The sequence below is a fragment of the Camellia sinensis genome, chromosome 6 (genome assembly GCF_055761805.1).
Source record: "Camellia sinensis isolate YWXY chromosome 6, ASM5576180v1, whole genome shotgun sequence".
Lineage (NCBI taxonomy): Eukaryota > Viridiplantae > Streptophyta > Magnoliopsida > Ericales > Theaceae > Camellia > Camellia sinensis.
In genome coordinates this window covers 142,072,061-142,094,847 of record NC_138966.1, presented here as the reverse complement: position 1 = coordinate 142,094,847, position 22,787 = coordinate 142,072,061, and the positions used below count along the sequence as shown (strand labels likewise).

Below are 22,787 nucleotides of genomic sequence, written 5' to 3'. Positions count from 1 at the left end.
TAATTATTATATTGAATCCTAATTAAAATAATTTATAACCAACAAATATTGAACACTCACAAAATTATTATTCTTAATAATGCCTTTGTTAGTGATTGAATTGAATTAATTTAAAACTAACTTTTATACTAATACATATTTCAGATAGACTCTGGATAAAATTAATTAATTAATTTATTTATCTTCTTTTAAAAATAATAAAATGTAGGTTTTCACAGCATTAGACCCTAAGTGATAGACTTTGGTTGTTCATAGTGGTCTACAGTCTTTATGAACTTACCTATGTCAAAAAATATTGTCGGAAATGCACAATCAAAATGGCGTGGAATATTGGAAATTGGTTTGAGCTTACTGTTCAATGGACAACGAGCTGGGTCGGAAATTCACCAAATAGGGACAACAGAAAAAAAAAAAAAAAAAACAAAAACAAAAAAATTGTAAAAGATATAAATTTGTTGGGCAAGGGCATTTTCATAATTTCAATTATGGACACATTATTTCCAAGTCAAAAAGTTAAAAAAATTTATTGCAAATAAAAATTTTTAATCTCAAAATAAAATAATTAAAAAGTTAAAAGTTAAAAAATCAACTCACATAATTTGTTTGGGAAGAGATTATTTTTTTAGCTTTCGTTTGACAAGTGATTGTTTTAGTTAAAAAGTTAAAAAAATTATTAAAAAAATCAAAAAGTTAATAATTTATATAAAAAAGTCAAAAATTTTATTTTCTCTTTATTTTTTGTACATTTTTTCCCAAAAAATAAATCCCAAATTAATAACTTATACACTGTTTAGTCCTAAAAGTTTTCTTATAGACTGAAAGGTCCCATTACAATGTTAATAACATCAGATACAATGTTAATAACATCAGAGTCATGTTACAAACATTGGATTTCAAACATCTAATGTTCATCAAATTTCAATAATGTTTGAAAATATAGGATGAAAAACATCTAATGTTCATCAGATTTCAATAAATTTTGAAATTATAGAATGAAACATTAGATCATTTACATCATTCACATCATGTTGATGTAAAAATGGGACTAAATGGAGCATAAGAAAACTTTTAGGACTAAATGGTTCAACGTTTCAAAAACTAGGACTTATGGGTAAATTTTCCAAAAATTATTCCAAACATACTAATTTTTTTATATTATATTTTAGTCAAAAATTACTAAAAAAGCCTATTTCCAAACGAGGTCTGAGGCTAAAAAATTTTGTTTGAGAAAGATTTTTTTAACTTTTTTAACTTTTAGAAAGAAAAAAAATATAATATTATGTGTTCGATGTGATATTTTATTTTAGTTAGACTAAAAAATTTATTTTCACTTTTTATAACTAAAATAATCTCAAATCTAATCTAACCCTCCTTCCCAAACGAAACCTAAGCCATCCCTGTGTTTCTGCTCATTTTTTTTCTTTCGTTGCTTGGGAGTTTTGGCTCCAAAACGACGTTGTTTTGAATGGACTACAGGGACCAGTGCAGAGGATCTAGACTCTCCTTGACTGGATCCAACTCAACGACTGCGCATTGAGTTAGGTCAAAATTCACGAAGTCTTGGCATCTGAAATCTGAATAGAGGAGGGTTTCTGCGCTGTGAGGAGTTTGTTTTCTGCATTTCAATCTTCAGAATTCCAGGCAGGCGGTTGGTTAATAAACAAATGGACAGAGAACTTGTTGTGTCTCCTCTCATCGACGCACTGCTAGGCAAACTAAATTTGCTTTCCGATGCTGCTGCTGGCGGCGGCAGCGGCAACGATCTGGTCCCGATGGGGTGCGACCTCACAAAACTCCGGATCGCTATCTATCAAATCGCCGAGGTGGTGGTTGTTGCAGAACATAAACTTTTCTTCCAGGAAATCGCCAACGGTGAATGGCTGGAGGAAGTTGAGGAAGCAGCTTATGATGCGGCTGATCTATTGGATCTGATGATAGCAAACAATAATTTTTGCAAAACCTTGTTATGCGGAAGCTTAATTCGATCACCTGTGTCTAATTTGTTGGCGAAGGAGGTAGTTAATTGTATCTCCTTTCCACGAAGACTTGACGAGCTTGTTCTGAGGTTTTTCGAATTGTGGAAGGAAGGGAAGGACATAGTTCCTTATGATTCCAGAGAGGCTGGCCTTCTCATCAGATCCCACATCCGAACCCGCCCTAAACTTAACCTCCAAGCGGTTGAGGAGATCAAGGCGTCGTTGCAATCCGACGCAATTTTCGGTAGGTATGAGGACAAGAATCGGATGTTAGATCTGTTGATCGACAACAACTCCCAGTTGCGGCCTCGTGTTATTCCCATTGTCGGTCAGGACGGGGTTGGAAAAACCACTCTTGCCCAGATGATCTACAATGATGAGGTGGTAAAGGCACGTTTCAACTTAAGGGCTTGGGTGTCCGTAGACGCGGAAGGTAATGTCCCAGACGATTCTATTGCAGAAAAGATTGGGAAAGGGATCGTCGAATCTGCGATGGGGATGTCCTGTCAACTGGTTGCTGTAGATGAGCTAGACGAACTCGTTAGAGATGCCTTGGAATCAAAAACATGTCTAATTGTGTTAGCGGGAGTCAATTCGATGATGTCTCTGGAGGCATGGATGCAACTACATGAGAAATGGTTTTCTACTGTTGCACCTGGATCGAGTGTTATAGTGACAACTTGCAACAGTGAAGTTGCAGATTTTATGTCCACGGTTCGGCCTTACCAATTGAATGCATTGGCCGACGAAGATAGTTGGTCTTTGTTCAGACAGCTAGCTTTCGAGCCCTTTCAAGTTATGGAGAGTCCAGAAATCGTGTCCATTGCCAGAAAAATTGTAGTCCGTTGCCTTGGTATCCCTCTCTTTTTGAATCTTCTTGGAGGCCTAATGAGATTCCACAAGACAAAAGAAGAGTGGCTTTCTGTCCACGATTGCTTCGAAATGCTGTCAGCACGTCCCTGGATGGCCTGCTGTATCACACCATTGCATTCTGATATCCATAATTTTCTCTCTGTGTGCTATCACTATCTACCACCACACCTAAAGCAGTGCTTCGCGTACTGTTCCATTTTCTCAAAGGATCGTGTGCTGGACAAAGACAAAATGATCCAGATGTGGATTGCTGAAGGTCTTGTTCATTCGACTGGAGGAAACGGAACGCTAGAGGAGATTGGCAATGTTTTTTTTCAGGAGCTGTTGTGCAGGTCATTCTTCACAGATGAGAAACGGGATGAGTACGGTGAAACAACTGGGTACCGGATGCATCCCTTGTTGCATGATTTAGCGAGATTTGTTGCGAAGTTTGACCATGTAGTGAAGGCTGGGGTTGGATGCAGTCAATCCAGAAAATTCTGTCAGGTATCTTTGGCTTTTCATTCTGAATCATCAACTATTTCAAGATCACTAGATCTTCCGAAACACCCGCGGACACTGCTTTTATTATCAGGTGGCTTCCAGGGGACCGTTGATCCTTCAGTCTTTAGACTGAAGAGTCTCCGGGTTCTAGATTTGTCTTTCAGTGGTATTCAGAAATTGTCAAGTCATATTGCTATTTCACAGCATCTAAGATACCTTGACCTCTCCCAGACATCCATTAAAAGATTGCCCAATACCTTAACCAACCTAAAACACTTGCAGACTTTGAGGCTATCAAGGTGTTCTCATCTGCAGGAGTTACCTGAAGGAATGCACAATATGACTGATCTCAGACATTTGGATGTTTCTTTGTGTCATTCATTATCTCACATGCCATCGAGGCTTGGGCAACTAACTTCTCTTCAATCACTGCCGTTATTTGTTTTGGGCAAGAATAAGGGATCTGCTCACCTAGGAGATTTGCATAAGCTAAACCTCAGAGGTAAGTTAGAGATAAAGAATCTTGAAAATGTGAGACATATCTCAGAGGCACGTGATGCAAGGCTATATGAGAAAGAAAATCTTTACCATTTGGGATTATCATGGAACCATGATGTGGATGCATCTTCTAAAATATCTAGTGACCTCCTTTTAGAAAGCTTATGGCCGCACCCTAAACTTAAAGTCCTGGATATAACAGGCTACAACAGTATCAGGTTTCCTTCATGGATGATGGATTCAACCATCCACAATCTGGTTAAAGTTCTCATCACCCATTGCAAATGTGAGGAACTTCCACCATTGGGCCAGCTACCCTACCTTAAGGAGCTTTGTATAAGATGGATGACGAATTTGCGATCCATAGGACCTGAGTTTTATGGCGATAATTCTGTTACTCCATTCCCTTCTCTGCAGCAGATTGAGCTTTCTAATATGCCCGTATTGGTTGAATGGTTGAATTTGGCCTCTTTAAAAGAATCAACTAGTGCAACAATAGGATACACATTCCCTTGCCTTAACACAATGATAGTCGAAGATTGCCCTGAACTTATAGGCTTCCCGTTTCTTTCTGCTCTGAAGAACTTAGTTATCCGGAATAGCAACAAGAAACTATTATGTTCCCTGGCCAACTTAAGATCACTTTCCTCCCTTGTTATCAATGGTATTCAGGTGGAGTTTCATGGGGATTTTGGGAATTCAAACTCTATCGAGAAACTGATGATATGCCGTAGTGTTTTCCTTGATTGCCCCTTTGAGGAGGGTATGCAGGGATTTACTTCTGTTAAACATCTGGGAATTCTTTACTGTAATGAACTGACATGTTTTCCAATAGGCTTTAGGTATCTCACTTCCCTTCAGAAGCTGGATATCATAGAGTGCCATGACTTGAAGTTTATGCCAGAGGTTGGGGAATCCCTCCCTTTACTTCAAGAGTTGAGTATTGAAGGTTGTTCTATGCTGGCTTCATTGCCAAACGATATGTACAACCTCCCTGGCCTACAAAAGCTAATCATTAAAGGATGCCTTGAACTGTCATACCTCCCTGAAAGATTGCATGAAATATTTGCACTCCAATATTTGTTGATTTCTGGATGTCCTATATTGGAAAAAAGATTGGAAAGAGCAACAGGCGAGGACTGGATCAAGATAGCTCATGTTCCATGTATCATAATTTCATAATTAGCATGCTTGAAAGACAGGCTGAGTGAAGATCACAGAAGAGTTTGAGACCCAATGAGGGAAAAGTTTCAATGAAGTTGAACATCTCTGGCTGCTGCAGGTCAGTAAAATTCAATTCCTTTTATGTTTACAGGCTTTGCATGATCTGACCCTCGAGTGAAATGCATTAACTACAGTATAAATCAATTTGCGAATTTTCTACTAACACCCCAACCCCCCTTCCTCTATGTAGAATTGAAGCTCAAGGAACTCAAGGAAGCAGTGGTAAAAGCACTGGGGAAGGCAAATGGAAGAGATTAGGCCACTGGTTTTTTTTTTTTTTTTTGGAACGAAGATTAGACCACTGGTTGTTATTCTGAAAAGTCTCCAGGATCAATGGAGGAATTAACAAAACATTTGAGAGTAGTGTTAAGGGTTGCACACCATATGCAATATGTTTGTAGCCATTGGATTTATTTTAATCCAAAGAAAAGGCTACCTGTTGAACCGGTTACCTCCCAGACGCTTCTCCTCCAACGTGTTTCATTGTCTGTGCTGTGGGATGACGCAATTGTTTGTCTCTCTCTCTCCGATACCCAGCCTGCCCGGGCCCTCCCCTGCCGGCATTACTCTTCTCCCAGCGGTACTTTCCCTCATCGGCTCTGTTTTCACTCTGGTTCGGCTGAAAGATCCAATAAAATCTGAAGGTATGTATCTCTGTTATTTCTCAAACCCTTCCCCTCCTACTAAAAACCCTATTCACTTTGATTTTTATCCTATTTTGTCTCCCATTCTTCGGATTATCTCAGAATTTTGAAGGAGAGTTAGTGAAACTACAACTTAAGGGATTTTTCCAAATTTGGTATCGATTTTAAACTATTTTTCTCTGTAGTGTTTACATTAATTAATTAATGTGTTATTTAGGAACCATATTCGACTTATTTTTTGGTTAGGCAATTTAGGGCTTTTGCCAAACTTGGTAACGATTTTACACTATTTTTCTCTATAGTGTTTTATTTTTACTTTTAGGCTTAGCTAATCTTGTTTTGTAAAATTTGTCATATTTTTTTGGCATCAATTGTAGTGCTAATTATATTGTTTGAATTTTGATTGTAGATGATATGTTTGCAAAAATGATTTAGTTTGTTAGCAATTTAAACATCTATTTATATTATCTACACTACTATAGTTTGTTCTATTTCTATTATCTATGCTATTACTAACGAATGAACAAAATTGAATTTTAAATCATCCATCAATTAAATAAAATTTTAATTTCTTTCACGTAATTAACATATTGCTAAATTCTTAAATAACTTTAAAATGATAAAAGTCCACAACACTGAAGGAGTAACCAGGTGCAACAATGTTCGTCCCAACCTCTGTATGGTCCCTGCTAATCAAAAGCATTAACAAATAACATTTAGATTCACAAAACCTAATTTTTTGTGAATAACCATCTGAAGCCCCAAAACACAAATTTGTACATTGTCCCCTCTTTTAAAAATCTAAGCACCCCAATGGCAATCCTGAATTGTGATTGCGGTGGTGAATGTTACAAAATTGAGATTTGAGTTTGAATTGGTTAAGGAGTTTTTGAAATGAAGAGATGTGCATAGATGGGAGAGAAACTGTATAACCATTGAACCACCTCTACAATCATCGAGCTGGTGAGAGTTGGACGGTTTTTGTGGTTACATCTGCATTGGTGGTTATGGAGGGGATGTTATAGTGGCTAGTTAGGGAGACGGTTGGCATGCTCATAGGTTGAGGCAGCTATTGGTATTATTACCTGAAACACAAAAATAAAATAGAGTGAGATAAATTGACCATACAAGATTTTTATGCTGTTCTTGGGGTGCCAAAATTGCTAGCAAGTCTGAAATCAAAAGTGGTAAGTAAACTCTTGATTCTTTTCAAAATTTTCGCATTTCTGTGCCGATCAAAAAAAAAAAAAATAAAATAATAATTTTCTCAATTCTGTGATATAGTTCCTATTTGGGGATGTGTTTTGTATGTGCACACTTTATGTTTTCTTTTGGTAACTATTTCTTGTGCTACAAGGGTCATCCCTTTTGGAGTGTCATCCGAAATCAAACATTATTATCATGTTAATGGTGTGTTACGTGCTTACACACATTACTGCTACTTGTTTGATTGCTTCTTTTTTAAGATTCTGTTCCTTTTTCTTTGAGATTACTTTATTGTTTTTATGTACATGTCTCTTGCTGTCATTCTAAAGAGACCTTCGAGTATCTGGCATCTCGTGTCGGACATGCTTTTAGGAGTGTCCGCAATGTGTTGGTGTGTGACAAGGGTGTATGACACGACACACCTCCTCCATAGAAGTGTCTGTGCTTCTTAGTGTAGCATTATTTGGCCTAGATTTGCTTAGATTTTTTCTTTCCCTTCTGTTGGACGTGGCCTTTTTTGTTCAGCTTCTTGTCAATAAAGCTTAATGATGTTACTCATAAAAAAGTATTTCTACTTTTGATTGAAAGTATCTTATTGTGCTCCTTCAGATTTGGCTTTCTACGTCTATATTTGTTCTTCAATCCTAACACTAGCATTGTTTAGTAATAACTTTTGGTTCATTTATATTGCTAACTATTTCTTCTTTCATTTTTAGCTTATTGGAAGCTTGCTAGAAGTTATTATCCTGATGTGAACAAGTAAGTCGAACTGATTTCAATCTGTTGTCAAATTCTTTGGCTTTTAATTTCAACATTGTCTGTTTATTTTCCACCATTGATTTGCTTGGTTGTGTATGCCAAGCTTCTTTGTTTTTCACACCCTGAGAAATTTTTAAGCTTATAAAGAGGACAATTAATTTCTTTTGGAGGTAATCTTCATTTGTTAAGTCACAGCTTTAAAGCTTTATTGAACATTGCCTTCTCTCTCTCTCTCTCTCTCATTATATTTCCACTTACCATTCTTATTTCTTCTTCTTATTAATATGCTAATTTTAATTTGTTAATTTCATTTCATCAAACATTTTTGCTTGTTTGAATTAAACTGTGGCCAATATTTGAGTTGGCAAAAATCTGATTTGGATCAAATTGACAGGAAAAAGTCGACAGAGAAAATCAATTTTCACAAATAGAAATTCAATCAGGCAATGTGGTTAGCGTCCTATATCTTGACAGTTTCAAGAACTTCTTTGCAGGTTGCAATGCGAAGAAACAAGTGCAAATAAACTGAAAGTCGATTGAGAAACAAGTAAACTGGTCACTTAGGCTAAGTTTGGGAAGTCCCAAATAAGTCAAAAAGTCAAAAAGTTACTCAAAAAGCTAAAAAGTTAACACTATTCACCAAAAGTCAACAATTACGGCTGCACAACTCCCAATTCAAATTTTTCTCTACAAATCAATTTTTACAATTTTTTATTACACATTTTTCAATAAAAAGTCAAAAAGTTAATCCAAACATCCATATTTTCAACCTCAATTTTTTAGTCCAAAAAGACAAAAAGTGCACTTTTTTAGTCTTCCCAAACTTGGCCTTAATTACAAGAATTAAATTACAAGTTCAAAAGGCACAACAATCGACAGAGCCAAACTTTATTACAAAGATCGAATTACAAACAGACTACTCCTAAGTACAAGAACTACTCCTAATTCAGTCATGCTACTCCTAATTTCACATGAGTTGTAAATTTGGTTGAAACCCCCTTCTCCTTTGAATTCCAAGCTTTTATATGGCTTCCAATGGCTATGCTGTGCTGCCACGTGCCCATTTGCTAGGCTTCTATAACTGCCCATGAACTGCAATCACTCTACCTTTGCATTTTCTCTCCTCCTGCAATTGCCATGTATTGCATCCTCATTCCTCTTTTTTAGGCCACTAATTTCACTTTCTTCATTCTTTGGTCCTCTTCTGCACGTGTTTATTCCTCTGTCGATAGAGAATTCTAAGTTTTGGTGCCAACAATGCCCCCCTCATTCAAGGTGAAACTGGTTTTGTCTTGAATGAATACTCTTCCTACCTTTGAAGCTTTACTCATGGAAGCTTCCAACCAATTCTTTCAACTTCTACAGCTCTCATTCGATGAGTTAGCCCTCACAAGATCCACAGACCTTCTCAACCGTGTCCAAGCCACTCAAGCTCTAATGCCAAAATTGTTTGACTCAGATCAAATACAAGTTTTTAAGGACTTCCTGACCGCCCTTCCTCCACATATTTCAGCCTTCAATAAGCATCATGCTGAGTTTGAGGCCAGCAAAGCTCAAATCGACCAGCTGAAGTCAGTGGCTGCTTCTTTGGCTGGTGCTTCTCAAGCCTTTCAAGACACAGTCACTCAAGATAACCTATTATCATCAGAAGAAGCTCATTTGGAGGCTCAATTGGCACAAGTTGGAATCAAAAGAACCCTCAAGCAAGAGCAATCCACAATCAAAGCCAACATGCAAAACTTGTTGTTAACTCAGGCAGAAAATGGTCCTGCCAACATCAAATCTGCCCAGGCCAACCTCCAACAAAGCAGCAAAACAGAGAAGTGTGCTACAAGCCTGGAGCAACTTTATTTTGTATTTTCAAAAAGACTGAATCCCTTGTACACTTGTTTTTGCTTTGTGACTCTGGCTTGTACATGCTTATTTTTATATGAATGGATGCATGTGTGTGATTATCTTCATCTCTTGTTTTCCCACATGGTAGGGTAGTATTTCTTTAAATACTTTCCATTGATTATTTTTCTATGTGGCTCTCCTTCTAAGGATGCAAGATGGTATGTCCCTTTTTTAAGGACCTTGAATACCTTGAAGGGTCCTTCCCAATTAGGAGACCACTTCCCATACTCTGGGTTTTTTGTTCCAAGAGGCAAAATAGTTTTCCAAACTAATTCTCCTTCAGAGAACACTTTATGCTTTACTTTCTTGTTATAACTTCTTTCTACTTTCTTCTTTTGTGCAACTAAATGATTGAAAGCAGAAATCCTCTTTTCTTCCAAATCTTGTAACTCAATTGTCATGGCTTCATTGTACTCATCCATTGCGATGTTCAACTATTCAGCCAGTCGATTGGACCTTACAGTTACTTCTAATGGGAGAACAACATCATGCCGATACACCAACTCATATGGGGTTGTTCTTGTGCTATTTCTCCTAGAATTTCTATAAGCCCATAATGCCTTAGACAAAAGATTGTGCAAATCTTTAGGATTGTTCTCAATCATTCTCTCCAAAGTATTCTTCACAATTTTGTTTGTTGCCTCAGCCTGCTCATTTGCTTGGGCATAATAGGGAAAAGAATTTAGGATATGGATGCTGTGCTCTGTGGCAAACTCCCTTATCTCATCCCCATTAAACATGGTCCCTTGATCGATAGTAATTGTTTGAGGCAAACCGCACCTATCGATCACATTCTTTGTAAGGAATTCAATAATTTGAGTCTGTGTGGCAACTTTTAATGGGATTGCTTCTACCCATTTGGTAAAGTAATCTATTGCCACCAACAAATATGAATGTGTTTTTGATGAAGGTGGAAATATTTGATCTATCAAATCCATTGCCCAACCTCTAAAAGGCCATGGTTTTACTAATCTTGTAGCTGGGACCCTTTGGCCATTGCCATGTTTCTGGAAACTTTGGCATCCCTTTGCATGTGTATCACAGTCTTTTCTTATAGATGGCCAAACATACCCATACCTGCTAATCAATCATCTCATCTTATCCCTAGCTTGATGAGCTCCACAAATACCCTCATGTGCCTCTGCCATTGCTTTCATTTGATCCTCTTGGCCTATGGACAACAGGGTTAGCCCATCATGTGCTTTCCTGAACAAATCATCACCCATGATGACATAATTTAAGGCTTGATATTTTACTTGCTTGTCGCATGTCTCATTAGGGTTAGACAAGTACTTGATTAGAGGAAACCTCCAATCACCCTCAGACACCTTAAGTGTCATTATTGGCAAGAAATCCCTATGCCTATCCCTAAAAGCCAAGAAATTCCTCCTTTGAATTCTTATGATTCTTTCTTGGGCTCCTTTAGGAATTTTCAACCTTGTTGTTGCTTGAGCCATCTCATTGGCCTCTTTATTCTCTATTCTGTACATGTGTGTGAAAGACACATGGTCAAAAAAACCTACTAACCACTTTGCCTCAGTTAAATACTCTTCCAAAGTTTTGTTCACACTTGAATTCCCCTTCCATTTGCTTGATGACTAGTTGAGAGTCATCAAAAACTTGTAATCTTGGAACTTTAAATTCTATGGCTAATTCAAGTCCAATTATCAAAGCCTCATATACAGCTTGATTACAAGACTGCACATGTTGCTCATCCAACTGGTAAGCAAATTGGTGCATTTGCTGGTTAGGAGCAATCAAAACAATACTTGCCCCATCTCCTTCATCTGTCTTGGACCCATCAAATATTATCCTCCAAGGCTCAGTATCTACCATATGAACCTCAAATAGATTTGGTTTGACAGGCAAGCATGGATGTTCTGCCAGAAAATCTACTAGAGCCTGTCCCTTTATTGCTTTTTGTGGCACATATTTAAAGCAATATTCAATTAATGCCAAGATCCATTTGCCTTGTTTGCCTCTTAATACAGGCCTAGATGGCATGTATTTTATCACATCAATTTGTGCCACAACAAACACCTCTGAAGGCAACATATAATGCCTGAGCTTTATGGCAGCAAAATATAAAGCCAAACATAACTTCTCAACAGAAGTATACCTAGTTTCAGCATCATTCAATCTCCTACTCAAGTAATAGATGGCTTGTTCATGGCCCATATCATTTTCTTGGGCCAGCAAACATCCAATCGACAAGTCACATGCTGAAATATAAAGCTTCGAAGGCTTCCCAGAAACAGGAGGCATGAGCACTGGAGGACTGGTTAAGTAACTCTTAATCAAATCAAAAGCTTTTTGATGACATTCCTCCCACTTGAACTCACTGGCTGACTTTATTTTTACCAAGGTAGAAAACACCAAAGTTTTCCTGGCTAAATTAGCTATAAACCTTCTGACTTTGTCCAGGAAACTTTGCAATTCTCTTTTGTTGCTTGGGGGTTTAGCTTCAAGTATAGCCTTGGCTTTGTTGGCACCCACCTCTATTCCTTTATGATCCACCAAAAAGCCTAAGAACTTACTAACAGTTACCCCAAAGGCACACTTCAAAGGATTCATTTTTAACTGGTGACTCCTCATCCTTTGAAATGTCTGCCTTAGATGATTTGGATGTTCTTCAAATGTGTCAGATTTGACAGCCACATCATTAATGTATACTTCTAAGAACTTTCCTATAAAATCATGAAATATAAAATTCATTGCTCTTTGATAAGTGGCCCCTGCATTTTTCAAGCCAAAGGCATTACCACCCACTCAAATGTGCCTAAAGCTCCTGGGTATCCAAAGGCAGTCTTATGAATGTCATCTGGATTAATGAAAATCTTATTATGTCCAGCATGCCCATCCATGAAAGATAAGACCTTACTCTTGGCTGTTGAATCAACTAATAAATCAGCCACTACCATAGGATACTCATCCTTTGGAGTTGTTAGATTTAAGTTCCTGAAATCTATACAAACTCTCAATTTTCCATTTTTCTTCATGACAGGCACAATATTCGATGGCCATTCCACATATCTGGCCGTTCTGATAAAACCTGCTTTCAATAACATCTCAATTTCTTCTTTGACTAACAAAGTGACTTTATTAGTCATTCTTCTACGGGGTTGTTTATGTGGAGTGAAGTTATCTTTTATTGGTAACCTGTGTTCTACTAATGTACTATTCAAACCAGGCATTTCCTTATAACTCTAAGCAAAGCAATCCAGCAAGCCAACCAACTTGCTTTTACTTTCATTAGATAAACTAGCATTTACATAAATTGGCCTTTTACAAGCCTCAGTGCCTAAGTTGAATTCCTCTAAGGGATCTTGAACATCTGCCTTAAGGTCATCTAACTTAGCAGGAGCAACTCTCAAGTGCTCTAACTGCACCTCTTTATAACTCAGAGAGCTATTGTCTATTACACATTCTGCCCATGAACAAACAGGCATTGACTTAAAATTAAACCTACATGCAAGAAAGAAATTAAAAGTCCGGAAAAAGTAGACCTAATTACAACGGTTGTGGCTGTCTCATCCAGCCTGTCTTTTTCACATGTCTGCATCTGCATCTTTCTAATTTTCTGTCATCTCTTCAATCACAAGCCCTTTCTTTTTCTTCATCAGGCCTGGTTTGGCCAATTCCTGGCCTATCTACTTGAACCCCTCTTTTATGATGTGCTTGAACTCTTCATTGGTTAAGCTTTTCCCTTGAGACTTGACCTTATCTTCAGCCACTTCAACTGGTCCTAAGTCTTCATCATAAAACACAGCCTCTATGTTGTTGACATCTGCTGCAAAAGGGTTGGCATCTGCCCAAAAAATCTCCATTCCCTTACGGGCATCCTGTTCATTACCAGTCATGAAAATCAAAGCTGGATGTAAAGAAGATGGCACACACCCATTAAAGTGCATCCAGTCTCTTCCCAACAGCACATTGTAGTTAGAAGTGGAATCAATAACAAAGAAGGTGGTTCCCATCGACCTTGAACCAACCTGAAGTTGTATGGCAACAACTCCCCTTGCGTCAGATGAGCCTCCAGCAAAATTACTTATATTAATGTCAATAGGCAACAAGTCCTCCACTAACTTGCCTATTGCTCTCAGAGTCTTAGAAAGAAGAATGTTGACTATAGCTCCATTGTCCACCAACACTCAGTTAACTGGGACTCCATCTAAATGGGCCCTCACATATAGTGGCCTTAAGTGCTTGATCAACTTTTCTTCAGGCTTTTGCAGCACCACCTTTTCACCATCGACTGTCTTAACCACCTCTATAGATCTTGGTGGCTTAACTCCTGCCTCAAACATTGCCACCTGCACAACTGACTCTGTCCAGTCTTCTACATCACCTGCCAACATGTCTGGCTTGGCTGGTTTGGCCTGAAACCTCTTTGGAATGGCCATAATCATGTTGCACTCTTTTGAATTAGGCAAAGAACCAAACTGAATGGTTGCCATTTTCTCTTCGAACTCTTCTGAACTCTCTGACTTAACATCGTCTTTTGTACCAACACTATTTCTTCATTTATGTATCAACCATACCATCCTCCTCATCAGACATCAACTCTTTTTCCAATTGTTTCAATTTCAACCTCAGCATTGCCTTGTCAGGCAAAGTCTTTCCCTCCTTTCTCTCTTTGTCTATCATTGGTTTTTTTCAATATCTGATTAGGTGGTTGGACTATCTATTCTTTTGATGTTGAGCTTATCATTGCTTTTGGTGGCACAAACCCCTCTTTAGCCCAAACCAAATTCTTTGGAGGTCCGTCACCTGTCATTCGAGACATCATGGCATGGAACCTTCTCTGTTCCCTTCTTTTCTGAGTTCTGGTTGGTCCAATTGGCCTCCATCCTCCTGAAGGAAACTTTGGATGAACAACCCCATGCCATCCCAAGTTAGGTGGCACTGGTGGTTTAACCATTCTTGGCTGTATCTTTGGCCTCAACCTTGGGCCACCTTGCTGTTGCAGTCCCTCAAATAATCTTCCAAACTATTGGTGTCCCCCATATGGCCTTCCAACCTGGCCAACAAAAGGCTTCATAAACTATTGTTGCTGGCCACTATATGGCCTTGTCAATATCTTTGGATTTCCATAAGGCTTAGAGCCTTTTTGTTGTTTCAACATGGCTCTAATGTTACTTGACACCCCAAAGCATGGATGAACAGGGCACTTTGGAATAAGAATGGAGCATCATCCTCACCATAATTTTCTGTAGGCCCAAATACCCCTGGGTCTGATCCATCATAAAAACATGTGGTCATTGTCAAATATTTGTAGATCACCACCTCCCGTGATGTTAAATCTAAGACCAACATCTTTCCCTATCTTTTGAATTCCATCTATCACAATGGCTTTGGCTCTTTTTGTCTTAGTGTCACACCTGAAGCAAACGAACCTTTCATCAGGCTCCTCTTGTATCTTTTCCCCTCTTGCCTCCTTGGCAGTCTTTTCCATTCTTTCTGTGTGTAACTCTCCAACTCTACTAGGAGAAATCTGGGATTCTTTCCCTTCTTCTTCTGGTCAGTCGATTGTAGGGATGGCAATTTGAACCCGACCCAACGGGGACCCGACCCCGATTAGAACCGGTTTTCCTGAAAATTACCCCCTATAGGGCCGGGGATGGTATTGAAAATTAAAACCCCGATGGTTTTCGGGCCAAGGATGGGGATAGGTTTCCCCGCCCCCGCCCCCGCCCCCGCCTTGTGTAATCCTCGTACATCCCCGTATATATAATATATTTCTAAATTTCATTTTTAGCCTCTCCCACTCGTTGAATCCGTCATTTCTCTTTCTCACTCATTCTCTCTCTCTCTCTCTCTCTCTCTCTCTCTCTCTACTCCACCGCCGATCTTCTTCACTCGCCACCAATCTCCTCTCTCTTAGCGTCTCTCTCTCTCTCGCTACCACCATTGTCGCACACCACCAATCTCGCTACCACCATCGTTTCACACCATTGCAGCGATGTGATTCACCGATCGCCATCATCCGTTGCACAACACTCCTTCCATCGCAGCACCACCGATCACCATCCTCATTTGCATCTGTTATGTGTTTTTTTTAAACAGATCCATGATTTTTTTTTTGAAAAATCTTGATCAATTTATATATATATATATATATATATATGGATTCAGATCTGATTTTGTTGTTAGGGTATTATTGTTAAGGTTTTATCTGCTCAACATATCTAAATTCTTTCTATTAGGGTTTTAACAGATCTGTGGTTTTTTTGAACAAATTTATGATTTTTTTTTGAAAAATCTTGATCAATTTATATATATATATATATATATATATATATGGATTCAGATATGATTTTGTTGTTAGAGTATTATTGTTAGGGTTTTATCTATTCAACATATGTAAACTTTTTTTGTTAGGATTTTAACAGATCTGTGGTTTTTTTGGAAAATCTTGATCAATTTATATATATGATCTAATTTATCTGTTGCTGCATGTCTCTCTACTCTCTCTCTTCTCTCTCCTCTTTGCTCTTCATCTTCTTCATTGATTGTTGTTTTTGTACGGAGATTGTTTGGGATCAGGGAAACCCAGTGTTATCAGAGGCGAGCCTAAGCGCTCGCCTAAGCGCTAAGCGAGGCGAGGCGAGGCTTCAGCGCTTCACGCACCCTGAGGCGGGGCGAAATGGCGAAGCGATGGAGAAGCGCCTGAAGCGAGGCTTAGGCGATGAAGCGCGAGGCGAAGAGAAGCGACGCTTCATCAGATTTTGGCCTGATTTAAGTTCGAATCATCTGGGCCCTTCATCGACAAAGTTAATTACTAAATAAGAAGTCCAAACCCTAGATCGACTTCGTTCGTCGACGTCTGGGTCTTCTTCTTCCGAAGTCGAAGCATCTAGGTCTTCGTTCGTCGACTTTGTTCCTCCTTCAGACATCGTTCCGAGGTGAGTTCCTACTTCTTCCTTCTTCTTCTTTTCTCCTTTGTTCACTGTCGACTTCACCTGTTCTTCCCTTCGACTTCACAGTGTTCTTCTTTGAACACTATCGAACCTGTTAAAATTAATTCCATTAATTTTTAAAATTAATTTTTAATTCGTAAAAATTAATTTTTAAAATTAATTCAATTATTTTAAAATTAATTTTTTTTCAATTAATTCAATTATTTTTTTTCTTCTGTTTTAAAATTTCAATTAATTCAATTAATTCCTGATTATTCAATTAATTATTTTAATTCAATTAATTTGTTTATTTTAATTCAATTAATTTAATTCAATAAAATTAATTTTCTGGTCATTTTAATTTTCTGGTTATTCAATTAATTATTTTAATTCAATTAATTATTTTAATTCAATTAATTCAATTAATTTGTTTAATTCAATTAATTCAATTAATTTGTTTATTTTAATTCAATTAATTTCCTGGTTATTCAATTATTTATTTTAATTCAATTAATTTCAACTATTTTAATTTCTTTATGTTCTTTAATGTTGTTAAAATATGTTCTTTAATTTTTTTATGCTGAAACGTTGAATTGCTTGTTGGATAGAATTAATTTCTTTAGTATTTGGAATGATAACTGCATGATGGTTCTTGAAAAATATTTATATTTTTGTCTATACCATTTATTTTAAAAAAATATCCTTTCTGGTCGCCTCAATTCGATGAAGCCCTTGCCTCGCCTCACCTCGTCGCCTCGCGCTTAGGCGTTAGGAGACCTTGTCGCCTCGGTTCACTTTTCGCCTTAAAAAACACTGGGGAAACCCGATCCCCTTTAGGGGGCGGGGGCGGGGGCTGGGAGGGGGGTGATAGGTTCTCCGCTGGGGATTGGGGGCGGGGACGGGGAATTTTATAGCTTCGAGTATCGGGGATGAGTAGTGTAGTCTCCGCCTTGTTGCCATTCCTAGTCGACTGGGGGCCAGTTGCCACCATATTAATACCCACCATCTCTGGGAAAGAATCACTGTCAACTGCCATCACACCTTTATCTTTCTCGGCATACTTCAACATGCCCTTTTGAATCAAATCCTTCACACAATTTCGAAATCTGACACTGTTGTTAGTGGAATGCCTAAAAGAATTGTGCCATTTGAAGTACTCTTTTCCAATTCTAAATCTCTCTTTAGGAATACTATGGCTAGGAGTTGACAATTTAATTGGCCAATAACTCATCAAACAAGGCATTTGTCTGTGATAAATCAAATGAATACTGCCGACTAGATGCAGTCACATTCCTTTTTGCTAGTTGTGTTGATGGCATATCCATAGGTTTTTCAACCTTTTTTTAAATCTCACACACCATGGGTTTTTTTCCAATAACGTGTGCAACATCAATATCTATATCAAAATCAAACCCTACTTCTTGGTAACAAGTACCAAGTGAGGTTGCCTTTCTTTGTTGTTTTTCCCTAAGAATCGACTTATGACTAGGTGCCCTAGAAGACAACTCATACATGTCTCTAAACATCATTCCTTCAAATTTCTTTCTCAGTTCAAAATCTAAACCATTTTGAGCCAATCTTATGACTTCTATCTCAGGAATATATGCATAACATCTATTCTTTGCCTTCTTAAACTTGTCTATATATTGTTCTGCAGTTTCCCTTTGCTTCTGTTTAAATTTCGACAGGTCCACTAGAGTAACTTCAGGCTCAGTTCTAAAGAATTGAGCATGAAACTGACTCTCCATCTCTTGCCAAGTATGCACAGAATTTTCTGGCAAGTTGATGAACCAAGTGAATGCAGTATTAGACAATGAATTAGGGAATAATTTTATTTTGAAAAGGTCATTTTACCCTACTTCTCCACATTGTAGAACAAATCTCCGTATATGTTCAATGGTTTACTGCTTTTCTCCTGTGAACAAGGAAAATTCAGGCACACTAAATTCCTTGGAAGAGGTATGTTATCCACATTTGGAGGATATGGACTTCTAAACATAGGTTTGTTTGGCCTCCTTAAGCCAGGGCCATACATTTCTTGAATTGAATTCATTATTTGTTGCCTATTGTTCATCTGAGGGTCTAAGTATTGTTGCTGCCGTCCTTTCCCTTGAACTTCTAGTTGGAAGTGAGGAAGAGGAGGAACAGGCCCTCTAGGCCTTGGGTTCATCATGTTGCGTTCATAATATGGTTGTTGCATGGTATGATGTTGTATATTCTGAGGCCTAACTTGATTAAATGGCCTATTCCTTTGTTTTGCCATTCCATGATAACCTGTTGTAGGCCTGTCAAAATCATGATTATCATACATTTGTGGCCTTGGTTGCCCCCAAGTCTTTGTACCATGTCATTTGGGTTATAACTGAACACTGGGTTTGTATGATAATCCCTCATTCCTATGTATTCAAACACAGAATTTACAGTCATCCCCACGTATCTTTCTTGAAGTGTGGGAGGTCTATAAAATGACACATGTTCATTTACAGTTGTATGTTTCTGAGGGGTCACAGGGGTTATAGAAGGACCAAATTGTATTTTACTCACCTAAGTCTCCTCCACAATTCTCCTTGACTGGCTAGGCTTGATATAAGCCTTCTCAAACAAGGCTAGCAAGTCATCTACCATCACCTGGTTCTCATGTGCAGACATGGAGCCAATTGCTTGCTGAATTTGCAGTAGAAGAGCCCTTCTTGGGCCAACAGGAGGACAACTGGACTGGCCAGTTATGGCCACATTTTGGCCATTTCGTTTGCCTGCTTCTTGTCCAACCACTGAATGGCCATCATCTAAGTTTTCTCTTGCTTCTTCGAGCCCACCATCAAGTTCTTCTCCGTCAACAACCCTCTTCTCAGAGTCTTCAAAGACCTAATGTTGTTTCTTCTTAGCCATCACTTTCAAATTAGACTGGTCCCACTGGGCATGCCAAAATATGTTAGCAAAAATTTGGTTTGGATCAAATCGACAGGAAAAAGTCAACAGAGAAACCAATTTTCACAAATAGAAATTTAATCAGGCAATGTGGTTGGTGTCCTATGCCTTGACAGTTTTAAGGATTTCTTTAGAGGTTGCAATGTAAGAAACAAGTGCAAATAAACTGAAGTTGATTGAGAAACAAGTAAACCTGTCACTTAATTACAAAAATTAAATTACAAGTTCAAAAAGCACAACAATCGACAGAGCCAAACCTGGTTACAAAGACCGAATTACAAACATACTACTCCAAAGTACAAGAACTACTACTAATTAAGTTATGCTACTCCTAATTTCACATGAGTTGTAAATTTGGTTGAAGCCCCCTTCTCCTTTGAATTCCCAACTTTTATATGGCTTCCAATGGCTATGTTGTGCTGCCACGTGTCCATTTGCTAGGCTCCTATAACTGCCTATGACCTGCAACTGCCTTTGCATTTTCTCTCCTCCTGCAACTGCCATGTATTGCACCCTCATTCCTCTTTCTTAGGCTACTAACTTCACTTTCTTCATTCTTGGGCCTCTTCTACATGTGTTTATGCCTCTGTCGACAGAGAATTCTAAGTTTTGGTGCCAACAAGTTGAAAACCATTACAACTCCTTGAAACTGTAATTGGTCACCAGTTTGAAACCTTTTGTATTTTTTCTTTTAATCTAGTTTATAGTGAGTTGTCCTCTATCAATGCTAAGCTGGATATGGTTATCAATAATTATAGTTTAAAACCTTAGGATCATTGCTTGGTGTAATGGTAAATGCTTGGGGCTACCAAGCATGGGAATGCATAAGTTTGAGTATGAGAGTGGCCACTGTGTAAATATTTGCCAAGGGTTATAGGTGTTCCACTCTTACTCCTCCCAACAGCCTCTTCCCCCCATCTTCCCTCTGTCTCCTTTCTCTCCTCTATCATCAATTTGTAAACTTATAAATGATGTTTTGTCAAAGGTCCAAGCTAGATTTTAGACTTGAGAAACCTTCTATTTATACGAGTTATTATTGTTGTTCTACTATTCAGCACCACTTGTGAAATCTTGAGAAGGATTGGTAGTTTTTTGAGGGCTGAATATTTAAGTTTGACATTGGTAGGGGTGCTTGCTGCTTAGAGAGACAAACCAAGTGGTGTTGTGGCTTCAAGAGGAGCCACATTTCCACAATATTTTTTATTTATTTATTATAAAACTATTAAGGAAGGAAGATATAGACATAGATAAAGTCAAGCTGTCATACTTTGCTCATTAAGCATGCTATAGGGATGCCAAATTGGAGACTAAAATTACTATTACATCTGTTAATGGTATTGTGGTAACCCAAAATAATATAAAAGAAAATGAAGAGTCTATCTCTTTGCTTCCCAAGGTTTTTGACGTCATAAACTTGTAGTTAAGATAACGTGGGGGTAGAAGTTCTGAGGTAGCTTCATCTATGAAAGAAGCTTGTTGACATCCTGTTACTTGTTGAGTAAGGCCATTATCTGACCAAAGATGTTCGAAGTTAGTTGATGCTGTGGCCCAAGAACTTGTTGGAAGAATGAAAATTTGTTTTCAGCTCACATATTTGATTTGATATTGCATTCATTTGCTGTTTGATTGTGACTTGGGACACATCATTTTTTTTTTGAAATTTCACTTGGCCAGGACAGGAATCCCCTTTCCCTATAATGCACATTTGCTACAAGATTCATGTGGCATAGTGATGTGATTTGAACTAGTGATGGCAGCACTAGCGTGGAAATAGAATTCAAAGAAGGGATACTTGAAATTTTTCTCATTGAATTGGCAGAGTATCTTGGGGTAGAAGAGTCCAATTACTCAAGTTTTTCCAACGAAGATCTAACCAATTTGAGTAACTTTCTTGTGATTGAGCAATGCTGAATTTAAAATAGGCCTGCCACCTTGAAGGTGGCAGCTTTGTTGGCGAAGTCTCTTTGTGGTTTGGGTTTAGAGACATGGGAATTGGGATGAAGTCCAACATATATGGGTTGCCGAGTTATCGGCAGGGGAGGATACTCTCTGGCTCATCACCATTGGATAAAGTTAGTGTTGATACCTTCGGGTGCGACAATGAGGGGAAAAAGATTCTTTCCTGCAGTGCTCTACTTAAAACATAGGTCTTTACTAATCAAACAAAATGGACTCACCACCTAAGAGCCACCATTTTACCGCTAATTGTACCATCATCACCGCCATTATTACCAAAGAGAGTATTATATTTCCTAGTCCTTTCTGATTGCCCAATTCATGGATAGTGTCATGTCAGCACTCACCACTCATTGTAGGTAGCACCGTGCATGTGCTGTGTGGATTTTTTCGGAGGGGATAATCTTTGCCTGTTTGTGGTGAAGTATGAAAATCAATGTATTTCTACATATATTAATTTGTAGTCTTTACTTTTCAATGCGATATATATTGAAGAGTCTTGGGGCAATTCCTCCTAGAGGATTTACATTTCCCATTCCTTTCTTAGTTTGTAGTTCTCTTTTGCAGCTTTTGTCCTTTCCTCTTTTCATATGCACTCACTCTCTTCACATGGTAAGAATCTCTTTATTCTTGCTTTTAGTTTTTGATTTATTTGATTGTTACTTTAATAGTTAAGGGAAAGTGATGTTTTATACTGTTGTTGCTTCTATTAATTTTTTATTTTTAACTTGCAGATTTTAATGCGTGCCGTCTCTAGTCCACCTAAAAAATATTTTTTACATTTTCTTTTCATTATGAATGGACACTTTGGTGTGGTCAGTCAGTATGTTGACGAGATGAATTGAAAGTGGCAAATAAGCCACTAGAGGAAAAAGAATCATAAAAATCATGACGTACAGGATCCAATATCTAACAAGAGCATAGATCCAATTTCAAAATTCTTAGTTGTTCGGCCCTATAACATATTCCATTTGTATGTGGATGGGGCATCCCACAAGATACATAACCATTTCATGTACCTGTAGACTGTAGTGAGGATAAATTTGACAGAGGTGAAGGTGCTGACAAGGATTATGCCCAACAAATGTACACGGATGGTTGATCTCATTTTTTTACAAGTTAGCAACATTAGTTAACTAATCAATTGCACATTTAAAATTTTGCAAAAGTATCAATTCACTAATCGATTGGAAGAATTGGCCACTCCAACCAATTGTCCAATTGATCGGATGGCTTAGCCACCACTAATCGATTCACCAATCAATTGGAAGGATTGTCCACCACCAATCAATTGTGCAATTGATTGGATGGATTGGCCAACATTACTCCATCGTTCAATAAAAATTATAAACAATCATGTTATCATGCCTCCCAATGTTCCAAAACTAGGAAAAATCTTATTACTACTTTCCTTTTTCCATTATCTTAGAGAGCAAATTATTATT

The 22,787-nt window shown here is 38.0% G+C and overlaps 3 protein-coding genes across 5 annotated transcripts; 1 reads left to right on the top strand and 2 right to left on the bottom strand.

Moving 5' to 3' along the window:
* The first annotated feature begins 1,512 nt into the window (after positions 1-1,512).
* LOC114308892 (putative disease resistance protein RGA3) lies at positions 1,513-22,486 on the top strand. 3 transcript variants are annotated; one of them, XM_082874942.1, is made up of 5 exons: positions 1,513-5,112; positions 5,245-5,698; positions 7,621-7,663; positions 21,910-21,954; positions 22,077-22,486. In XM_082874942.1, the coding sequence occupies exon 1, from the start codon at positions 1,665-1,667 to the stop codon at positions 5,010-5,012; it is 3,348 nt and encodes a 1,115-aa protein (XP_082731068.1). In that variant the 5' UTR covers positions 1,513-1,664; the 3' UTR covers positions 5,013-5,112; positions 5,245-5,698; positions 7,621-7,663; positions 21,910-21,954; positions 22,077-22,486. The 3 variants fall into 3 exon arrangements, with proteins under 3 accessions (XP_082731068.1, XP_082731069.1, XP_082731067.1); XM_082874943.1 differs by lacking the exon at positions 21,910-21,954; XM_082874941.1 differs by lacking the exons at positions 21,910-21,954; positions 22,077-22,486 and having other exon boundaries at positions 7,621-7,837.
* LOC145793647 (uncharacterized) lies at positions 9,622-9,981 on the bottom strand. Its single transcript, XM_082876514.1, has one exon. The coding sequence runs from the start codon at positions 9,979-9,981 to the stop codon at positions 9,622-9,624; it is 360 nt and encodes a 119-aa protein (XP_082732640.1).
* LOC145793646 (uncharacterized) lies at positions 9,994-10,497 on the bottom strand. Its single transcript, XM_082876513.1, has one exon. The coding sequence runs from the start codon at positions 10,495-10,497 to the stop codon at positions 9,994-9,996; it is 504 nt and encodes a 167-aa protein (XP_082732639.1).
* Positions 22,487-22,787: the final 301 nt, after the last annotated feature.